Genomic DNA, 20143 nt, shown 5'->3' with positions numbered 1-20143 from the left:
TTTGAGGGTTAACGCTATTATTCCAATGAAAGCCAACCCCTGTTGTTATTTAGAAACCAATGTGTGATGATGAGTCGTTGAAATTATCCAGTCAAAAAGTGTTGTTACCTTCTTCGTATTGGCTGAGTTAATAAATGGCTAGTACAGGCTCTCATTTATCAACTGGTATGCAGTATACCCAAGTACATTGAGGTGTGTCTGTCAATGCAGTTATTATCATTACTCCCACATTTATAAACCATTTACTAGTCATTAGTCAAATGTTTTTTGCAGCCCCTAATCTAGTGAGCGCTATATGTGCTTTATAAATACTTTAAATGTTTAAATGTCATTTCTCAAAAAAAGATGGACATGCCATTCATTGGTAGATATTCCAGAAGTACCTGGTAAAATAATAATCTCACAACACAGGATATTTAAGGAAATATGTACACATTTGTGAATAACTAACTTGCTAACATTTACAAATGTGGGAGTAATGATTAATAAATTGTGAGCAAACTGTTTGTAAATGCCTTATAAATGGGACATGCTCCATTGATGTTTTAACTTTTCCTGTTATCCCAAAATATAAATACAGTAAAGTACACATGCTAAAAGGTAAAAACGATATGTTTTGAGCAAAATGGTGCTTTTTAGATACGACTGCAAACTTAAAGGAATAGGGCATTCAAGGAGTTGGTTTGATGAGACGTTTTGAACTCAGTGGTCTCCCCTCTTGCTTGAGGAACAAGAGAGAACAAACGAGGAAAGAACCACCGTCCACATGTCATGACTTTCCTTGACCACCTATTGAGATGTGCCTTTTGTGAAGTAATTCAGGTGTTAAATGATGTAAAAAGGAGACTGGAGTGCCACTTAAAATAAAGTGCTAACAGTAAAGGTAAACACTGTATAGTCTAAAAACAAGGATAAAACTATCATTTTGATATCATGGATGGTCACTCCTTGTCTCCTAAGCTCTGTCTTTGAATTTGTAAGTTACATTTCTCCAGCCACATCCCCCCGCTTTTAACCAAAACACTGCTGGGGAGGAAACGTTAATTGTTTCAACAGCTAACGTCGCTTTAAGGAAAGTTTTACATGCAATGTGATACAGTATGTGGTTGTGGTCACTCTGGATAAGTATATGTAAATGTTACGTGTTGCTGATATTACTAGCATGATTCTCTCAAAAAGTCCATTTGTTATTACATCATTTGACAGATTAGGTTTCTGTAAATGTAATATCCTGATGATTTGACGTGGGCCAATATGATTATAGCTCTAGCTGGTGGTGATCTGCATATTCAAAACCCACTGCAAATGTGACTGAGACAGAACTATGCAATCCCAGCTCCAGGGTCGAGAAATCTCACTAATAGCTCATTCCTCCGACCCAGTAATCCTCAAACAAATATGATCTCCAAACATTTGACTACTTCGGAGCCAAACTGCAAATAAATATGAAGTGTTTATTTGTAAATAGTTAGTACATAATGGGCTGTGTATTATGTTTGCTGGGAATGCAAACCAAGATGCTCCAACTATAACTCTTAATTCTAATAAACATAGGCATTGACGGTCCATACGGACGGCATAGTAGTACTTTACAACACCCAAACAACTACGATATAATAGAGATTAGATCAATCTATTTTTCATCCAGTCTAAGAGACTCACTAACAAGACCCGCAGAATCAAAACTCTTAGCGTGTAAAGCATGATGTAGAGATGTGGTGGGTGTTGTAGATAATAGAGGCTTGGGACATTGGTATTCCACTGCAGCCTGGCCGGGACTGTGTTCTTACTCTGGAGCACTGCAGAGCTGCCGGTCAGGACCATGGCTAGTCAGGAGCTTTTAGAGTTAGAGGTAGCAGGCCTGTCAACCTGGCCTAAACCCACCAGAGATTGCTGGGGCAAATCTTGTTACCACCCTTTACGCATTACTTTGTTGAAGCACATTTAGCAGCAATTACAACCTCAAGTCTTCTTGGGTATGACGCTACAAGCTTGGTGCACCTGTATTTGGGGACCTTTATATAGACAGGTACCACAGGTGGACTCCAATCAAGTTGTAGAGCCATCTCAGGGATGATCAATGAAAACAGGATGCACCTGAGCTCAATTTCAAGTCTAAGGTATTTCTAAGGTATTTCTGTACCTTTCTAAAAAATTCTAAAAACCCGTTTTCGCTTTTCATTATGGTTGTATTGTGTGTAGATTGATGAAAAAAAGTAATTTTATACATTTTAGAATAAGGCTATAAACTAACAAAATGTGGAAAAGGCCAAGGGGTCTTTCCGAATGCACTGTATGTGCTTATACAGTACGCATGGGAGGCAGGGCGGTAGCCACCCACTGGGCAAAAACTGAATCACTGTTGTTTCCACGCCCTTTCAAAAAAAAATGTATGTGATGATATTGAATTAATGTGGAAAACTGATTGGAATTGTCCCTTTTATCACCAAAAGTTGAACCTACAGTACAAGACAAAAGTCCTACTAATTCAAGGGCTTTCTTAATATTAACTATATTGCCGAATAATCAATACTATGAAATAACACCTATGGAATCATGTAGTTCATGTAGTAAATAAAAACATTTTAAACAAATCAAAATATATTTTAGATTTTAGATTATTCAAAGTAGCAAACCCTTTGCCTTGATGACAGCTTTGCACACTCTTGGCATTCTCTCAACCAGCTTCATGAGGTAGTCACTTGGAATGCATTTCAATTAACAGGTGTGCCTTGTTAAAAGTTCTTTTGTGGAATTTCTTTCCATCTTAATGCATTTGAGCCAATCAGTTGTGTTTTTACAAGGTAGCCCTATTTGGTAAAAGACCAAGTCCATATTATGGCAAGAACAGCTCAAATAAGAAAAGAGAAACAAAAGTCCATCATTACTTTAAGACATGAAGGTCAGTCAATCTGGAAAATCCCAAGAAATGTGAAATTTCTTCAAGTGCAGTCGGAAAAACGATCAAGCGGTGAAATTGGCTCTCATGAGGACCGCCACAGGAAAAGAAGACCCAGAGTAACCTCTGCTGCAGAGGATAAGTTCATTAGAGTTGCCAGCCTCAGAAATTGCAGCCCAAATAAATGCTTCACAGAGTTCAAGTAACAGACACATCGCAGCATCAACTGTTCAGAGGAGACTGTATGAATCAGGCCTTCATGGGCGAATTGCTGCAAAGAAACCACCACTAAAGGACAAGAATAATAAGAAGAGACTTGGAAACACGAGCAATGGACATTAGACCAGTGGAAATTTGACACTTGGTCAGATAGTTGGTTCCAACCGCAATATCTTTGTGAGACGCAGAGTAGGTGAACAGATGATCTCCGCATGTGTGGCTCCCAGGAGGCGGCATGATGGTGTGGGAGTACATTGCGATGATACTGTCTGTGATTTAGTTAGAATTCAAGGCACACTTAACCAGCAAGGCTACCAAAGCAGTTTGCAGCGATACGCCATCCCACCTGGTTTGGGCTTAGTGGGACTATAATTTTGTTTTTCAACAGGACAATGACCCAATACACCTACAGGCTCTGTAAGGGCTATTTGACCAAGAAGGAGAGCGATGGAGTGCTGCATCAGATGACCTGGCTTCCACAATCACCCAACCTCAACCCAAATGAGATGGTTTGGGATGAGTTGGACCGCAGAGGGAAGGAAAAGCAGCCGACAAGTGCCCAGCATATGTGAGAGCTCCTTCAAGACGGTTGGAAAATAATTCCAGGTGAAGCTGGTTTATAGAATTCCAAGTGTCCAAAGCTGTCATCAAGGCAAAGGGTGGCTATTTTTAAGAATCTCAAATATATTTAACACTTTTTTGGAGTGTGGGGGTATTTGGTATTTTATTAGGATCCCCATTAGCTGTTGAAAAAGCACCACCTTCTCTTCCTGGGGTCCACACAAAACATGAAACATGATATAGAATGACATAATACAGAAGTACTGCTCACTACATACATAAAAAAGGCGCATGTATCCTACATATCAATACATACACACAAACTATCAAGATCAAATGGGGGGGGGGGGGGTTCAATCCAAAAAATGTTCAAATTAAAGCTACTGCATTTCTATACAATTTAAAAACTCTAAAATGCTATTTGGAGAATAGCAAAAACAAGCAAAAAATGACCCCAGCCGTTATCTCATTGGTTGCTGTAGCTTCATTCACCTCAGTCGGTCTACAAACGCATAGCCTATTAGCTATACAATTATCCGCAACACATTTACTAACAGCACCGGGATTAAAAACTATAATTTAATATGCACAGGGGTCTTTAGCAGAAAAGGTATTTCATTAACAAAAGGTAAACAAATACGTTTGCTTTAGATAACTTTTTGTGTGCAGTTTTACAGCAGATTTCCTGAAAATATACACTTTGTGCCATTATTTATGTTATGTTAATATTTGGGGCGGCAGGTGGTGGTTAGAACATTGGGCCAGTAACTGTAAGGTTACTAGATTGAATCCCTGAGCTGACAAGGTAAAAATCTGTTGTTCTGCCCCTGAACAAGGCAGTTAACCCACTGTTCCTAAGCCTTCATTGTAAATTACAATTTGTTCTTAACGCTTTCCTCAATGCCAAGAGCTATTCAGCTTTACCAATTTTTATAAGCATGCCTTTATAATGCACTATTATCAGGCTTATAAGTCTATGTAGAAAGTTTTCAATTGAATCAAAATGGCTGATCTTACATGGGTTAAATAAATGCATTATAATGCACAGCAACGCCTATAGATAGGGTGTGTGTAAGGGAATGCCACATGGGAAGGGGACGTCAAATTATATTTCCTTAGAATTCCTTGCACACCCTTGATAAAGCATTAGACCTGTCTTTGTTGAGTAATGTTTTAAGTATACAATGATTATATCTCAGTTTATGTGGGATTGTCTCAAGTGGATGGTCTGCACCATGACTAATGCATCTCTTAAAATGACAGATTGGCCATTTGCAGAAATCTGCTTTTATCTATTGCCTTTGGCCAGGAGCAGCCAATTGTTCCCAACCAAATGCAGTCCTTGGCACTCTCCAATCCTAGGGAGGGACATTGCGCTGATGATCCAGTCACAGGCCTAGAAAAACAGTGGAAGCCACATTCCCAATGACATTAGTTTTGGAGTCGCTACGGTGACCTACAGTGGATACTCTGCATAATGTGCATGCGGTAGCCTATGTTTTCCTACTCCAACATATTATGGGTTGCATCACAATGTGAGAAAGATCCAGATAGCTAATGTTGATCGTGCAGACTGATCGAATTTGATCAGATCAAGTCAAATTTTATTAGTCACATACGCAGAATGCAACAGGTTTACAGTGAAATAATTACGTATGAGCCCCTAACCAACAATGCAGTTAAAAAATTATGGATAAGAATAAGAAATAAAAGTAACAAATTAAAGAACAGCAGTAAAATAACAATAGTGAGACTATATACAGGGGGCTACAGAGTCCGGTACAGAGTCAATGTACCAAGGCACCGGTTAGTTGAGGTAATATATGCATGTAGGTAGAGTTATTAAGTGACTATGCATAGATGATAACAACAGAGTAGCAGCGGTGTAAAAGGGGGGTGGGGGGTCAATGCAAATAGTCTGGATAGCCATTTGATTAGATGTTCAGGAGTCTTATGGCTTGGGGGTAGAAGCTGTTGAGAAGCCTCTTGGACCTAGACTTGGTGCTCCGGTATTGCTTGCCGTGTAGTAGCAGAGAGACCAGTCTATGACTAGGGTGGCTGGAGTCTGGCAATTTTTAGGGCCTTCCTCTGACACCGCCTGATGGAGAGGTCCTGGATGGCAGGAAGCTTGGCATCAGTGATGTACTGGGCCATTCGCACTACCCTCTGTACTGTCGTGCCTTGCTGTCGGAGGCTGAGCAGTTGCCATACCAGGCAGTGATGCAACCAGTCAGGATGCTCTCGTTGGTGTAGCTGTAGAATCTTTTGAGAATCTGAGGACCCTGAGGGGGAATAGGCTTAGTCGTGCCCTCTTCACAACTGTCTTGGTGTGCTTGGTCCATGTTAGTTTGTTGGTGATATGAACACCAAGGAACTTGAAGCTCTCAACCTGCTCACTACAGCACCGTCAATGAGAATGGGGGCGTGCTCTTTTTTTCTGTAGTTCACAATCATCTCCATTGTCTTGTTCACGTTGAGGGAGAGATTGTTATCCTGGCACCACATGGCCAGGTCTCTGACCTCCTCCCTGTAGGATGTCTCGTCGTTGTCGGTGATCAGGCTGTGTGTCATCAACAAACTTATTGATGGTGTTGGAGTCGTGCCTGGCCGTGCAGTCATGAGTGAACAGGGAGTTCAGGAAGGGACTGAGCATGCACCCCTGAGGGGCCCCTGTGTTTAGGATCAGCATGGCAGATGTGTTGGCACTATGGTATTGAACGCTGAGCTGTAGTCATTAAATAGCATTCTCACATAGGTGTTCCTTTTGTCCAGGTGGGAAAGGGCAGTGTGGAGTGCAATAGAGATTGCATCATCTTTGGATCTGTTGTGGTGGTATGCAAATTGAGGGGGGTCTAGGGTTTCTGGGATAATGGTGATGTTGTGAGCCATGACCAGCCTTTCAAAGCACTTCATGGCTACAGACGTTAGTGCTATGGGTCTGTAGTAATTTAGGCAGGTTACCTTAGTGTTCTTGGGCACAGGGACTATGGTGGTCTGCTTAAAACATGTTGGTATTACAGTCTCGGACAGGGAGAGGTTGAAAATGTCAGTGAAGACTTAATATATATAGGGGTGGATCAGAGTAATATTGCGGAATTGTTGCTTCCATCAATGTAATTGTCTGCATTATTTCCAATCCCCCATATCTTTTTTGGGGTAAATATACATGTCCATATACATACATGTACATGTACATACCCATACATATGCATACTGTCACGCCCTGGTCGAAATATATTATATTTATCTTCATTTATTTGGTCAGGCCAGGGTGTGACATGGGTTATTGTGGTGTGTTTTTGTCTTGGGGTTTTTGTGGGGCGTATAGTATAGTCTATGGCTGCCTGAGGCAGTTCTCAATCAGAGTCAGGTGATTATCGTTGTCTCTGATTGGGAACCATATTTAGGCAGCCACATTCTGTGAGTGTTTTCGTGAGTGATTGTTCCTGTCTCTGTGTCTTTACCAGATTGGACTGTTTAGGTTTTCACGTTCCGTTTGTTGTTTTTGTTCATGTTCAGTTATTTCACGTCTATTCAATAAACATGCGTAACCATCATGCTGCATTTTGGTCCGCTCCTCCTTCACCAGACGAAAGCCATTACAGAATCACCCACCACAACAGGACCAAGCGGCGTGGTAACAGGCAGGTGCAGCGAAAGGAGGAATGGACATGGGAAGACGTTTTGGATGGCAAAGGTTGTTACACTTCGGAGGAGATACTAGCTGGAAGAGATCGCCTCCCATGGGAACAGGTGGAGGCACTTAGAAGAGCAGAGGCAGCCGGAGAGAGGAGCCGGCGATACGAGGGAACAAGGTTGGCTAGGAAGCCCGGGAGTCAGCCCCACATTTGGGGGGCTCACAGGGATTATGGCTACGCCAGGTAGGAGACCTGCCCAAACTTCCTGTGCTTACCGGGGGGCTAAAGAGACCGGGCAGGCACCGTGTTATGCTGTGGAGCGCACGGTGTCTCCAGTGCGGGTGCATAGCCAGGTGCGGTACACACCAGCTCCTCGTATTGGCCGGGCTAGAGTGGGCATCGAGCCAGGTAAAGTTGGGCAGGCTCAGTGCTCAAGAGCTCCAGTGCGCCTGCACGGTCCGGTCTATCCAGTGCCACCTCCACACACCAGTCCTCCGGTGGCAGCTCCCCGCACCAGGCTTCCTGTGCGTGTCCTCGGCCCAGTACCACCAGTGCCAGCACCACGCATCAGGCCTACAGTGCGCCTCGCCTCTCCAGCGCTACCGGAGCCTTTCTCCTCTCCTGCGCTGCCGGAGTCTCCCGTCTGTTTAGCGCAGCCAGAGCCTTCCTCCTCTACAGCGCTGCTGGAGTCTCCCGCCTGTTCAGCGCAGCCCGAGCTGTCAGTCTGCATGGAGCAGCCAGAGCTGTCAGTCTGCATGGAGCAGCCAGAGCTGCCAGTCTGCATGGAGCTGTCAGTCTGCAAGGAGCTGCCAGTCAGCCAGACTCTTCCAGATCCGCCAGTCAGCCAGACTCTTCCAGATCCGCCAGTCAGCCAGACTCTTCCAGATCCGCCAGTCAGCCAGACTCTTCCAGATCCGCCAGTCAGCCAGACTCTTCCAGATCCGCCAGTCAGCCAGACTCTTCCAGATCCGCCAGTCAGCCAGACTCTTCCAGATCCGCCAGTCAGCCAGACTCTTCCAGATCCGCCAGTCAGCCAGACTCTTCCAAATCCGCCAGTCAGCCAGACTCTTCCAAATCCGCCAGTCAGCCAGACTCTTCCAAATCCGCCAGTCAGCCAGACTCTTCCAGATCCGCCAGTCAGCCAGACTCTTCCAGATCCGCCAGTCTGCCAGAACCGCCAGCCAGCCAGGATCTGCCGGATCCAACTACCTGGCTGAGCTTCCTCTCAGTGCTGGGCTTCCTCTCAGTGCTGGGCTTCCTCTCAGTCCCGAGCTGACCCTCTGTCCCGAGCTGACCCTCTGTCCCGAGCTGACCCTCAGTCCAGTGGGGTTCCGGGTGAGGACTATTAGGCCATGGTCGGCGGCGAGGGTGGACTATCCTAGGACGCGAGGAAGGGGGACTAATACATTAATAGAGTGGGGTCCCGCGCCGGAGCCAGAGCCGCCACCATGGACAGATGCCCACCCGGACCCTCCCTATTGTTTTGATGTGCGTCCGGGAGTCCGCACCTTAGGGGGGGGTTCTGTCACGCCCTGGTCGAAATATATTATATTTATCTTAATTTATTTGGTTAGGCCAGGGTGTGACATGGGTTACTGTGGTGTGTTTTTGTCTTGGGGTTTTTGTGGGGCGTATAGTATAGTCTATGGCTGCCTGAGGCGGTTCTCAGAGTCAGGTGATTATCGTTGTTTCTGATTGGGAACCATACTTAGGCAGCCATATTCTGTGAGTGTTTTCGTGGGTGATTGTTCCTGTCTCTGTGTCTTTACCAGATAGGACTGTTTAGGTTTTCACGTTCCGTTTGTTGTTTTTGTTCATGTTCAGTTATTCCATGTCTAGTCTACTTTCATTCAATAAACATGAGTAACCATCACGCTGCATTTTGGTCCACTCCTCCTTCACCAGACGAAAGCCATTACACATACATAAACATTCATACATACGTACATACAGTGAGGGGAAAAAAGTATTTGATCCCCTTCTGATTTTGTACGTTTTCCCACTGACAAACAAATGATCAGTCTATAATTTTAATGGTAGGTTTATTTGAACATTGAGAAACAGAATAACAAAAAGAAAATCCAGAAAAACGCATGTCAAAAATGTTATAAATTGATTTGCATTTTAATGAGGGTGGCAAAACCCTTGTTAGCAATCAGAGGTCAGACGTTTCTTGTAGTTGGCCACCAGGTTTGCACACATCTCAGGAGGGATTTTGTCCCACTCCTCTTTGCAGATCTTCTCCAAATTATTATGGTTTCAAGGCTGACATTTGGCAACTCAAACCTTCAGCTCCCTCCACAGATTTTCTATGGGATTAAGGTCTGGAGACTGACTAGGCCACTCCAAGACCTTAATGTGCTTCTTCTTGAGCCACTCCTTTGTTGCCTTGGCCTTGTGTTTTGGGTCATTGTCATGCTGGAATACCCATCCACGACCCATTTTCAATGACTTGGCTGAGGGAAGGAGGTTCTCACCCAAGATTTGGCGGTACATGGCCCCGTCCTTTGATGGTGTTAAGTTGTCCTCCCGTGTAGTTCTGGCCTGATTCCTCACAGTTCTCATGATCATTGCAACTCCACGAGGTGAGATCTTGCATGGAGCCCCAGTCCGAGGGAGATTGACAGTTCTTTTGTGTTTCTTTCATTTGCGAATAATCGCACCAACTGTTGTCACCTTCTCACCAAGCTGCTTGGCAATGGTCCTGTAGCCCATTCCAGCCTTGTGTAGGTGTACAATCTTGTCCCTGACATCCTTGGAGAGCTCTTTGGTCTTGGCCATGGTGGAGAGTTTGGAATCTGATTGATTGATTGCTTCTGTGGACAGGTGTCTTTTATAGAGGTAACAAACTGAGATTAGGAGCACTCCTTTTAAGAGTGTGCTCCTAATCTCAGCTCGTTACCTGTATAAAAGACACCTGGGAGCCAGAAATCGTTCTGATTGAGAGGGGGTCAAATACTTATTTCCCCATTAAAATGGAAATCGATTTAACATGCTTTTTTCTGGATTTTTTTGTTTTTATTCTGTCTCTCACTGTTCAAATAAACATACCATTAAAATTATAGACTGATCCGTTCTTTGCCAGTGTGCAAACGTACAAAATCAGCAGGGGATCAAATACGTTTTTCCTTCACTGTACATACATACATGTACCTGTATAGATATACATACTTTGTTTTTAGAATATACCTTTATCATTCCCGCAAACCTGCAAACCCTACCACCCTTCCCCCATTGGAGTAAACTAATAAACAACACCACTTAGGCCTCTACCTTCAGTTTATGCATATTATACACATTTTGCAGACACAATCTATTTTACAATAGTTATATTTTGCTTGTTTGTCCTTCCTCTATTTCTGATGTCTATCCAGTTTCTATTTGTAACAGTGCTATTTCACATAATTTCTGAACCTATGTACATTTTACAGACCCCGTATGTTTTACATTAGTTCTTGTTATTAGTCCCACCCTTCAGCGCCATTCAACGCCTCCCATCTATCTCTTAACACCAACCATTTTGGATTTCTATATTTGCCATATATTTTTCAACTGTGCTGTGATGTTTCATAAAAGTACTGAATCTTTCTATTCTCATAGCTTTGACAGCATGTCTTTAATTTACAAACATTTTTGTTAAAATAATGATGTTATTGATTGATTGACTATGGCTTTTCAAATCTCCCAGTTTTGTTATCTGCAGTGTTAGTTCTAGGCAAATGTTGCAATTCTTCAGCCATTCTTGGACCCGTGACCAAAAACGAGCTCCATGTGGACAATACCAAAATAAATTATTTAATATCTCTGCCTCCTCACAGCAAAATCTGCAGAGCTGGGAAGATTGTATCCCCCATATAAATAGCATTCTATTGGTTGCAAGAATTTTGTATGGTAATTTAAATTGAAAAATGCAATGTTTTGTATCCAACGTTGTTTTGCGTGTCAATTCATAAACCATGTGCCATGGAAAATCTCCTCCCATTTTGAAATTTATATGACACATCTGTCAATTTTTCTGGGCATTAAATGAATTTGGTGTAGGTTTTTATTTATCACACTTTTCTTTAACCATTTACGTTCTTTAATGCAGGGCCGACAGAAAAGTTTCTTACTTTTTTCCCCTTCAACTTGCCTCCTCCATTTTTATGGTAACGTTGCAATTAGTTGGTTGTAATTTTGGGTAGAGCAGACATTTCCGTATGTCTGTGTTAACTGCATGTGTGACATAACTCCACGAGTCTTACTTATGATATCATTCTCAAAGGTATACCTTTTTTTTTTAAATTTCATCGAAAAATATATATTTTTTTGTATATTTGAGTTAACACTATTTGTTGTATTATTTGTTCTGTCCTTTCAGGTGGATCAAACTTAAGACCTTTGTCAGAAGACACTTGCCAGTGGTTCAGCGCATGCTCACAGTACATGTTCTGGTAATCAGTCTGGCCCTGCAGCCTTGTGAATGTTGACCTGTTCAAAAAGTCCCACATCGGCTGCAGAGAGCGCGATCACACAGTCTTCCGGAACAGCTGATGCTCTCATGCATGTTTTAGTGTTATTTTCCTCAAAGCGAGCATAGAAGTAGTTTAGCTCTTCTGGTAAGCTCGTGTCACTGGGCAGCTCTCGGCTGTGATTCCCTTTGTTCTCCCCTTTGTAGTCTGTAATGATTTGCAAGCCCTGCCACATCCAATGAGCGCCAGATCTGGTGTAGTACGATGCGTTCTTAGTCCTGTATTGACACTCTTAACAATGTTTGCGACTAGCCTTGCGCCACTTTTTCCCAATATCGTTCCCAGTTGATCGATAGGTGATATAAATTTGACAACAAGTGTGGGTTTTTGTAGTGGATACCCAGGCTAGATTAGATGCCATCTGGAGGAGGATCTGCCTGGTGATAGATGATGTCAACCCATTTACTTCAGAAAGTGTTCATACCCCTTGACCTATTACACATTTTGTTATGTTACAGCCCAAATTCAAAACGGATTAAATGCAATCTACCAATCTTCACAATATACCCCAGTCTAAGGTTGTTTGCACTCTGAAGCAGGTTCTCATCAAGGATTTTCCTGCCTGTATTTGGCTCCATTCATTGTTCCCTCTATCATTACCAGTCTCAAAGTCTGTGCCACTGAAAAGCATCCCCACACCATGATGCTGCCATCACTATTCTTCTTGGTAGGGATGGTGTTAGACAGGTGATGAGCTGTGCCTGGTTTCTCCAGACATAGCGCTTTGCATTCAGACCAAATAGCAACATTTGTCTCATCAGACCACATAATCTTTTGCCTTATGATCTGTATTTCATGTGACTTTTTGCAAACTCCAGGCGTGCCGTCATGTGCCTTTTTCTCAGGAGTAGCTTCCGTCTGGCCACTCTCCCATAAAGCCCATATTGGTGAAGTGCTGTAGAGTCTGTTGTCGTTCCGGGAGGTTCTTCCATCTCAATCAAGGACCTCTGTAGTTCTGGCAGTGGTTCTTGGTCACCTCCCTGACCAAGGTCCTTCTTGCCCGGGTGCTCAGTTTGTTCAGAGCCAGCTATAGGCAGAGTCTGGGTAGTTTCATATTTTTTTTAAATTTCCCAATGGAGACCACTGTGCTCTTGGAAACTTTCAACACTGTAGAAATTGTTTTATACCTTTCCCCAGATTATATGCCTCATCACAATTCTTGGAGATCTACGGACAGTTCCTAGGACTTCATTGTATAGTTTCTGCTCTGACAAATTAGATATCTTATATAGACAGGTGGGTTTCTTTCTAAATGATGTCCAAACAATTGAAAAGGCAACAGGTGGACTCCAATCAAGTTGTAGCGACATCTCAAGGTTAATCAAAGGAATTGGATTTACCTGAGCTCAATTTGGAGAGTCATAGCAAAGGGGTGTAATACATTTCTAAAAACATGTCTTCACATTGTCATTATCTGGTATTGAATGAGAAAAAAATACAACAAAATTTGGAAAAGTCAAAGGGTATGAATACTTTCTGAAGGCACTGTAGATGCCCTGATCCTAAAATCAAATAGAATCAAAGTTTAATCAATTTTGGTCATGTACACAGTTCAGCAGATGTGATAGTGGGTGTAGCAAAAAGCTTGTGTTACTACAGTAGCCCCTAACAATGCAGTAAAATGTCAAACAAGTGCACAAAACGACAAATCAAGAAATCTCGGAACGAATCCAATTAACAACCCAAATAGCATTATCCAACAGTAATCCAAATGCGTTCTATACCTGTATATATACAGGATTCATTGATGCAACATATACTAAGAATGATATGTACAGCAGTAGATATATTAGAGGGAGCCAGCTATGTAAAGAACACAGAATATAAATAAATATGCAGTGTAACTACAGTATGTAAATACATGGTACAAAACCCCATTGCAAAATGGATAGAAGTGCAGAAAAGTAGCTTCCGGACCAGAGTCCGAAATATAAATATACTGTGTATGTATGTGAATGGTGTATAGACAGTATGGACAGTTTACTTGAGAGAGTTAGGAAAAGACAGAGGGATATAGAGCATGTCATTCTCTCTTTTCTTTCCTCCAAATGTGAGACACAAGTGTGATGACGCTGTTGTTTCTCCACTGATATAACATCCCAATCTTCGTTATGGATAAAGCGGGAAAGGCTAGACAAGTTTTGACCTTTAATATGTATGAGAATGTGGACACTTAAGCTCCCGGACTTCACCCATATCGTGGACAGTGAGAGATTGTCTATACTGATATTATGTAGGAGAGATAAGTGTATATCTCACCAATGATACCAGAGGTGAAGAAATAAGTAAACAATGTCAATGTTTGACTTTAGTCATAATTCAAGATATGTATTTTGTCTAGAGCTGGGCTAGAGGGTAAGATATATAAAATGATCTGCTTATGTATTTTGTTCAAATACTTAACCAGAACATAAATCGTTAAAGTATGAATATAGCAGGAGAAAATCCTTCTCCGATATCAAGGCATATACACACACAAATGATTTGTGCATGAATTATTATATATATTTGGTAAACATCGAGAAGAATTTATACACTGCAGCAAAAAAATAAATTAACGGGCCAAAAATGTAGATATTTTAACATATAATTGAAGCTTACAGCCATTATTTCTCATTTCTCTGTAATGGCTGTCCTCTTCGTCTGATGAGGAATATGAAGGATCGGACCAAAACGCAGCGTGGTAAGTGTTCATGTTGTAAATTTAATCAAAACTGAACACTCAACAAAATAACAACGAGGAATAACGAGAACGAAACAGTTCTGTCAGGTGATACACACAAAACAGAAAACTACCCCCAAAACTAACTCAGTGGGAAAACAGGCTGCCTAAGTATGGTTCTCAGAGACAACGATTGACAGTTGCCTCTGATTGGGAATCAAACCAGGCCAAACACATAGAAATACAACACAGTATGCCCACCCCAACTCACGCCCTGACCAAGAGAGACATAAAAAGGAACTAAGGTCAGGACGTGACTCACTATAATTGTGACAGATTATAATTTACATTAACAATCTGTTCTTAATTGACTTAAATTGTTAAATTGTTTAAACAAGTAAACTCTGTTTTACAGATGCCGTATTTATACTGAACAAAATATAAGCACAACATGTAAAGTGTTATTCCCAGCTTTCATGAACTGAAATAAAAGATCCCAGAAATCTTAGATACGTTGTTGTGTATTCTCTCAAATTTTGTGCACAAATTTGTTTACATGCCTGTTAGTCTGCATTTCTCCTTTGCCAAGATAATCCATCCACCTGAAAGGTGTGGCGTGTCAAGAAGCTGATTAAACATTATAATCATTACATGGGGTGGCAGGTAGCCTAGTGGTTAGAGCGTTGGACTTGTAACCGAAAGGTGGTTAGAGCATTGGACTTGTAACCGAAAGGTTGCAAGATCAAATCCCGAGCTGTTGAAGTAAAAATGTGTTGTTCTGGTCCTGAACAAGGCAGTTAACCCACTGCTCATAGGCTGTCATTGAAAATAAGAATTTGCTCTTAACTGACTTGCCTAGTAAAAAAAATGGTTAATCTTGTGCTGGGGACAATAAAAGGACAATCTATATTGTGCAGTTTTGTCACATAACACAATGCCACAGATGTCTCAAGTTTTAAGTGAGCGTGCAATTGGCATGTTGACTGCAGGAATTTCCACCAGAGCTGATGCCAGAGAATTTAATGTTAATTTCTCTACCATAAGCCACCTCCAGCGTTGTTTGAGAGAATTTGGCAGTACGTTCAACCGACCTCACAACCAGCAGACCACATGTAACCATGCAAGCCCAGGACCTCCACATTCGGCTTCTTCACCTGTGGGATTGTCTGAGATCAGTCACCGGACAGGAGTATTTCTGTCTAATAAAGCCCCTTAATGGGGAAAAACTAATTTTATTGGCTGGACCTGGCTCCCAAGTGGGTGGGCCTATGCCCTCCAATGCCCACCCAGGGCTGCACCCCTACCTAGTCATGTGAAATCCATATATTAGGGCCGAATTTATTTAAATTGACTGATTTCCTTATATGAACTAATGAACTCCGTAAAATTGTTTAAATTGCATGTTGCATTTATATTTTTGTTCCGTATAGTTTCCAGTTTCTCACAGCAGTAAAATAATCCTACAGCAATAGGAAATGTGAATTAAAATGTGGATTATAATTAATGGCATTTTTTTGCAGGGGTTGATTCATGTCTCGTTAGGGCAAATCAGGTTTGAAATTTTATAGTGGAAATTCTAAACTCTAGAAGCCTTTTTGAACCTTCAATACACTAGAAGCGTGCATTTACTGCTGTGCAGGATACGGCATCTGTAAGCGGGTATTGTGGGTAAGTTGAGGAGATATGAATGTATTACTTGTTGTGTTGATTGGGTCCAAAGTCCTTGTTTTGACTGTCATAAAAAAATAAAGGCTTAAGTCAAATAACAAATTATGTGTGCTGTAGAACAATGAAATACTCACAGGCCAGGAAGCAGTCCATACTGAAGGAGATGTTATCCAGACAAATGGCTGATCCTGGACCTGGTCCATTGTCAGCGCTGAACTGGAGCCAGAACCTGAGGAGAAACAAAATCTGATCTTTGAACAGTAGAGACAATCTGGATTTAGAACACAACATAAATGATCACAAGCTGCATCACTCAAGTCCTTGAGATGAGGGGAAGATGAAGTATATCTGCTTGGTGATAAACTTCCTTAAGTGTATCATTCAAGTCTAGGATTAAAAGGCTAGATTCAATCCATAACGCTTAAGTTCAGCGTTGTAGCACAATTAACATTTAATGGCAGTTGTTCCGCAGTAAAATCTGCATATGCTGGTTCAAATGGAAATTACGTTTAAATTTCAAGCGTGGTACTCAAGTATTCTACTAGCACAAATACATACTTCAAAAACAACATTGTTGATTGCAACTTGAATAATGAGTTTTACGCCAGTACTCCAGTAGGACATGTCATAATAGTCTGCTATTAGAAACTGCAAATAGATAGAACACTGATGGATGACCACGAAGACCACAATTTACATTACTGTGACCCTGTACTGAATGTACAAATCTACTACACTGAATGACTTATTTTCCCAAGCATGTGCGCCACACAGAGTTGGTAGAATAAAAATCTGAGTTTGTGACTTTCACCTACTGCTCTTTTCTCTTCCATTTGCAGAACACAGAGGAGAGAGAATATAAATGACAGACTACTGTTGGGAGCCAAATCTGAAGACATTCACATACTTCCTTGTCTTTTGTTACGGACCAAAATCCTATCTAAAAAAATTTGCTTGCGAAAAAAATCCACTTGAGTTCATAAGGTGCAAGGAGATGCATTTTAATTAAGAACGTGAGCAGAACAAACTCCATAAAACCGGAAATAGAAACTGAATCAATATCTGAAGACCAGGATTATCTTGGCTCCAACGATAAAGAGAGCCCAATCAAGCACGCCGAGATGAAACAAGTCATCCAACCTTTTTCCTTCTTTTTCTTTAATTTTTAATATCAGGTCCTCACACTGAAGAACAAAAAAATCAAGCGCTAATTGTAGGAAAAGGCGGATGAATGGAGGCCTCTGTATCGATTTTTACTACCCTGTTTTAAAACTACAGGGTGATACATTGAGCGATAAGGAGAATAGGGTACTCACCGCAGGCCCATCGTAAAGTAAACCCATTGGGACCCATGATGAAAGGGAGGCTTATCTTAAAATGTAATGTAAATGCTGAAAATGTGCATTCGGAAGGAAGACCTGAAGAAAAAAGCTATGCATTACTGTGTCTTTGGACCTGAAAGGTGAAATGTATTTTCTTTCATCCTAAAAGAATACACAATCCATCGTTGTGGTTTGCTGGTTCTTTTATGCTTTGACGTGATGAATGTTTCAAATGTAGTATGATCCTATGATCTCACAATCTAATGAAGCAGTGCCACATTTTGACCGTGTTACATATTCATACACTGCACTCTGTTTTTCCAAAGGCCGTGATTGGCCAAATCACTTGTCAGTCTCAATGGAGCAACTTGATTCGCCTTACCAGTCAACAAGTCCGTAGAGAGGAAGCATAATGAGTCTCCAGCCTCTCTCGGTCTTGGGCTCGCTGGCAGAGTGCCACAGTCTGCGCTGCTCCTTCGGTCCTGTGCTGTTCTCCACCAGCCACAAAGATAGTGCCCACCTCTGGCTACCTCCGGAACACATCCAGAACCGTACCTGTTGGGGAAATGACATATGATGAGTCAGAACAGAATAGGAATTGCATAGGACTTGACTGAGACACATTGACATCTCAAATCAGATTGTGATGTTATACTGTCATAATTACTAGTTTAGAAGTAGTGTAAGCACATCCAGTTACTTGTTCCCACAGTGTTATTAAGTGCAATATTTTGACCGGAAAGGTTTTACTCCAGCCAGACCTTCATGGAAGACATTTGGGTCTAAACACTGCACTTGATAAAACTGTAGAGGCATTCTGAGGGTATCTTTCTTTAAATGGAAGTTGTAGTTACACCTACAGATTCATAAATTGTCTCAGCTGTACACCAGGCCTTATTAATTTCCCTATTCCATATTGCTCATATTTTTCTCAATCTAATGAAACAACAATATTCCGGTCTAAATGCTATATTTCTGTCTCTCCAATATGCAGAGCTAACTATGGTTTCCCTCTAATCAACATTTAAACTATAATTTAGTTTAAACTAACACTATGTGTAGTACAAGATCTTCTATCACAGCGTACTCCCTCAATTGTCATTGATCCAGATTTCACCTTTGCAAAACTGTGAGAAGTTCCCTGACATCAAGATTATAGAAGTCAAACCGTGTTTGCCCGGCATTACTTGAAGATGGACATGATCTGCTACTAATGCCCAAGCCAATCTACTCTTGAGATTGGGTGCTGCGGCAGACAAAGCAGGCAGGCAGGTAGGGTACATTGGACAGCTCAGGGTCGTGTAAAGAGAGATTGAGGTGCTATTCTGGAATCACGGCTAATCTTTAGTCCAGTGCCAAGGAACTGCTGACTTCGGCTAGCTAGAATGTAGCTTTAGGCACTGTTATAGGACTGAACTTTACTTCAGACATAACTCAGTAGCTGTCGCTCAGAGGCCCACTTTATGTCCCCCTCTATCCTCTTTCACTTTCTTTTTCCCCCTCCTCCATTTTCTGTCTCCCATAGATTCTCTCCTTGTACATCCTATGTCTGTGATGATACCCGTATCGCCAAACATTTTCCATGGGAAAATGAAAAAATGGGGTGGGCCAAACTCTTTGGTCTTTTAATAACCTGTTGTATGTAAGATACTGATGCTTGTATAAGTTTTCACCCACCTTGGCATTTTTCCTATTTTGTTTCCTTACATCCTGGAATTAAAATGTATTTGGGGGGGGGGTTGTATCATTTGATTTACACAACATGCGCACCACATTGAAGATGCAAAATATTTTCTCTTGTGAAACAAACAAGAAATAAGACAAAAAAACTTGAAAACTTGAGCGGTCATAACTATTCACCCCCTCCAAAGGTAATACTTTGTAGAGCCACCTTTTGCAGCAATTACAGCTGCAAGTCTCTTGGGGTGTCTCTATAAACTTGGCACATCTAGCCACTGGGATTTTTGCCCATTCTTCAAGGCAAAACTGCTCCAGCTCCTTCAAGATGGATAGGTTCTGCTGGTGTACAGATATCTTTAAGTCGTATCACAGATTTTCAATTGGATTGACGTCTGGGCTTTGGATAGGCCATTCCAAGACATTTGAATGTTCCCCTTAAACCACTCAAGTGTTGCTTTAGCAGTATGATTAGGGTCATTGTCCTGCTGGAAGGTGATCCTCCGTGCCAGTCTCAAATCTCTGGAAGGCTGAAACAGGTTTCCCCTCAAGAATTTCCCTGTATTTAGCTCCATCTATCAATCATTCAATTCTGACCAGTTTCCCAGTCTCTGCCGATGAAAAACATCCCCACAGCATGATGCTGCCACCACGCATCACTGTGGGGATGTTGTTCTTGGGGAAATGAGAGGTGTTGGGTTTGCGCCAGACATGGCGTTTTCTTTGTTGGCCAAAAAGCTTCTTCCATATGTTTGAAGAGTCTCCCATATGGCGAACACCAAACGTGTCAGCTTGCTTTTTTTCTGGCCACTCTTCCGTAAAGCCCAGCTCTATGGAGTGTATGGCTTAAAGAGGTCCTACGGACAGATATTCCAATTTCCGCTGTGGAGCTTCGCAACTCTTTCAGGGTTCCCTTTGTTGCCTCACTGATTAATGCCCTCCTTGCCTGGTCTGTGAGTTTTGGTGGGTGGCCCTCTGTTGGCAGA

General features: G+C 41.9%; 1 protein-coding gene across 1 annotated transcript in view; it reads right to left on the bottom strand.

Moving 5' to 3' along the window:
* Nucleotides 1–20143, bottom strand: part of LOC135506266 (ALK tyrosine kinase receptor-like) — a 769161-nt gene that overhangs the window by 108573 nt on the left and 640445 nt on the right. The window contains 2 exon segments of the mRNA XM_064925805.1: nucleotides 16293–16387; nucleotides 17863–18035. Coding sequence (XP_064781877.1) covers nucleotides 16293–16387; nucleotides 17863–18035 — 268 coding nt within the window.

Source organism: Oncorhynchus masou, chromosome 2 (genome assembly GCF_036934945.1).
Source record: "Oncorhynchus masou masou isolate Uvic2021 chromosome 2, UVic_Omas_1.1, whole genome shotgun sequence".
NCBI lineage: Eukaryota > Metazoa > Chordata > Actinopteri > Salmoniformes > Salmonidae > Oncorhynchus > Oncorhynchus masou.
Note: the sequence above shows the minus strand (reverse complement) of the source record. Positions and strands in the feature narration are given on the sequence as shown.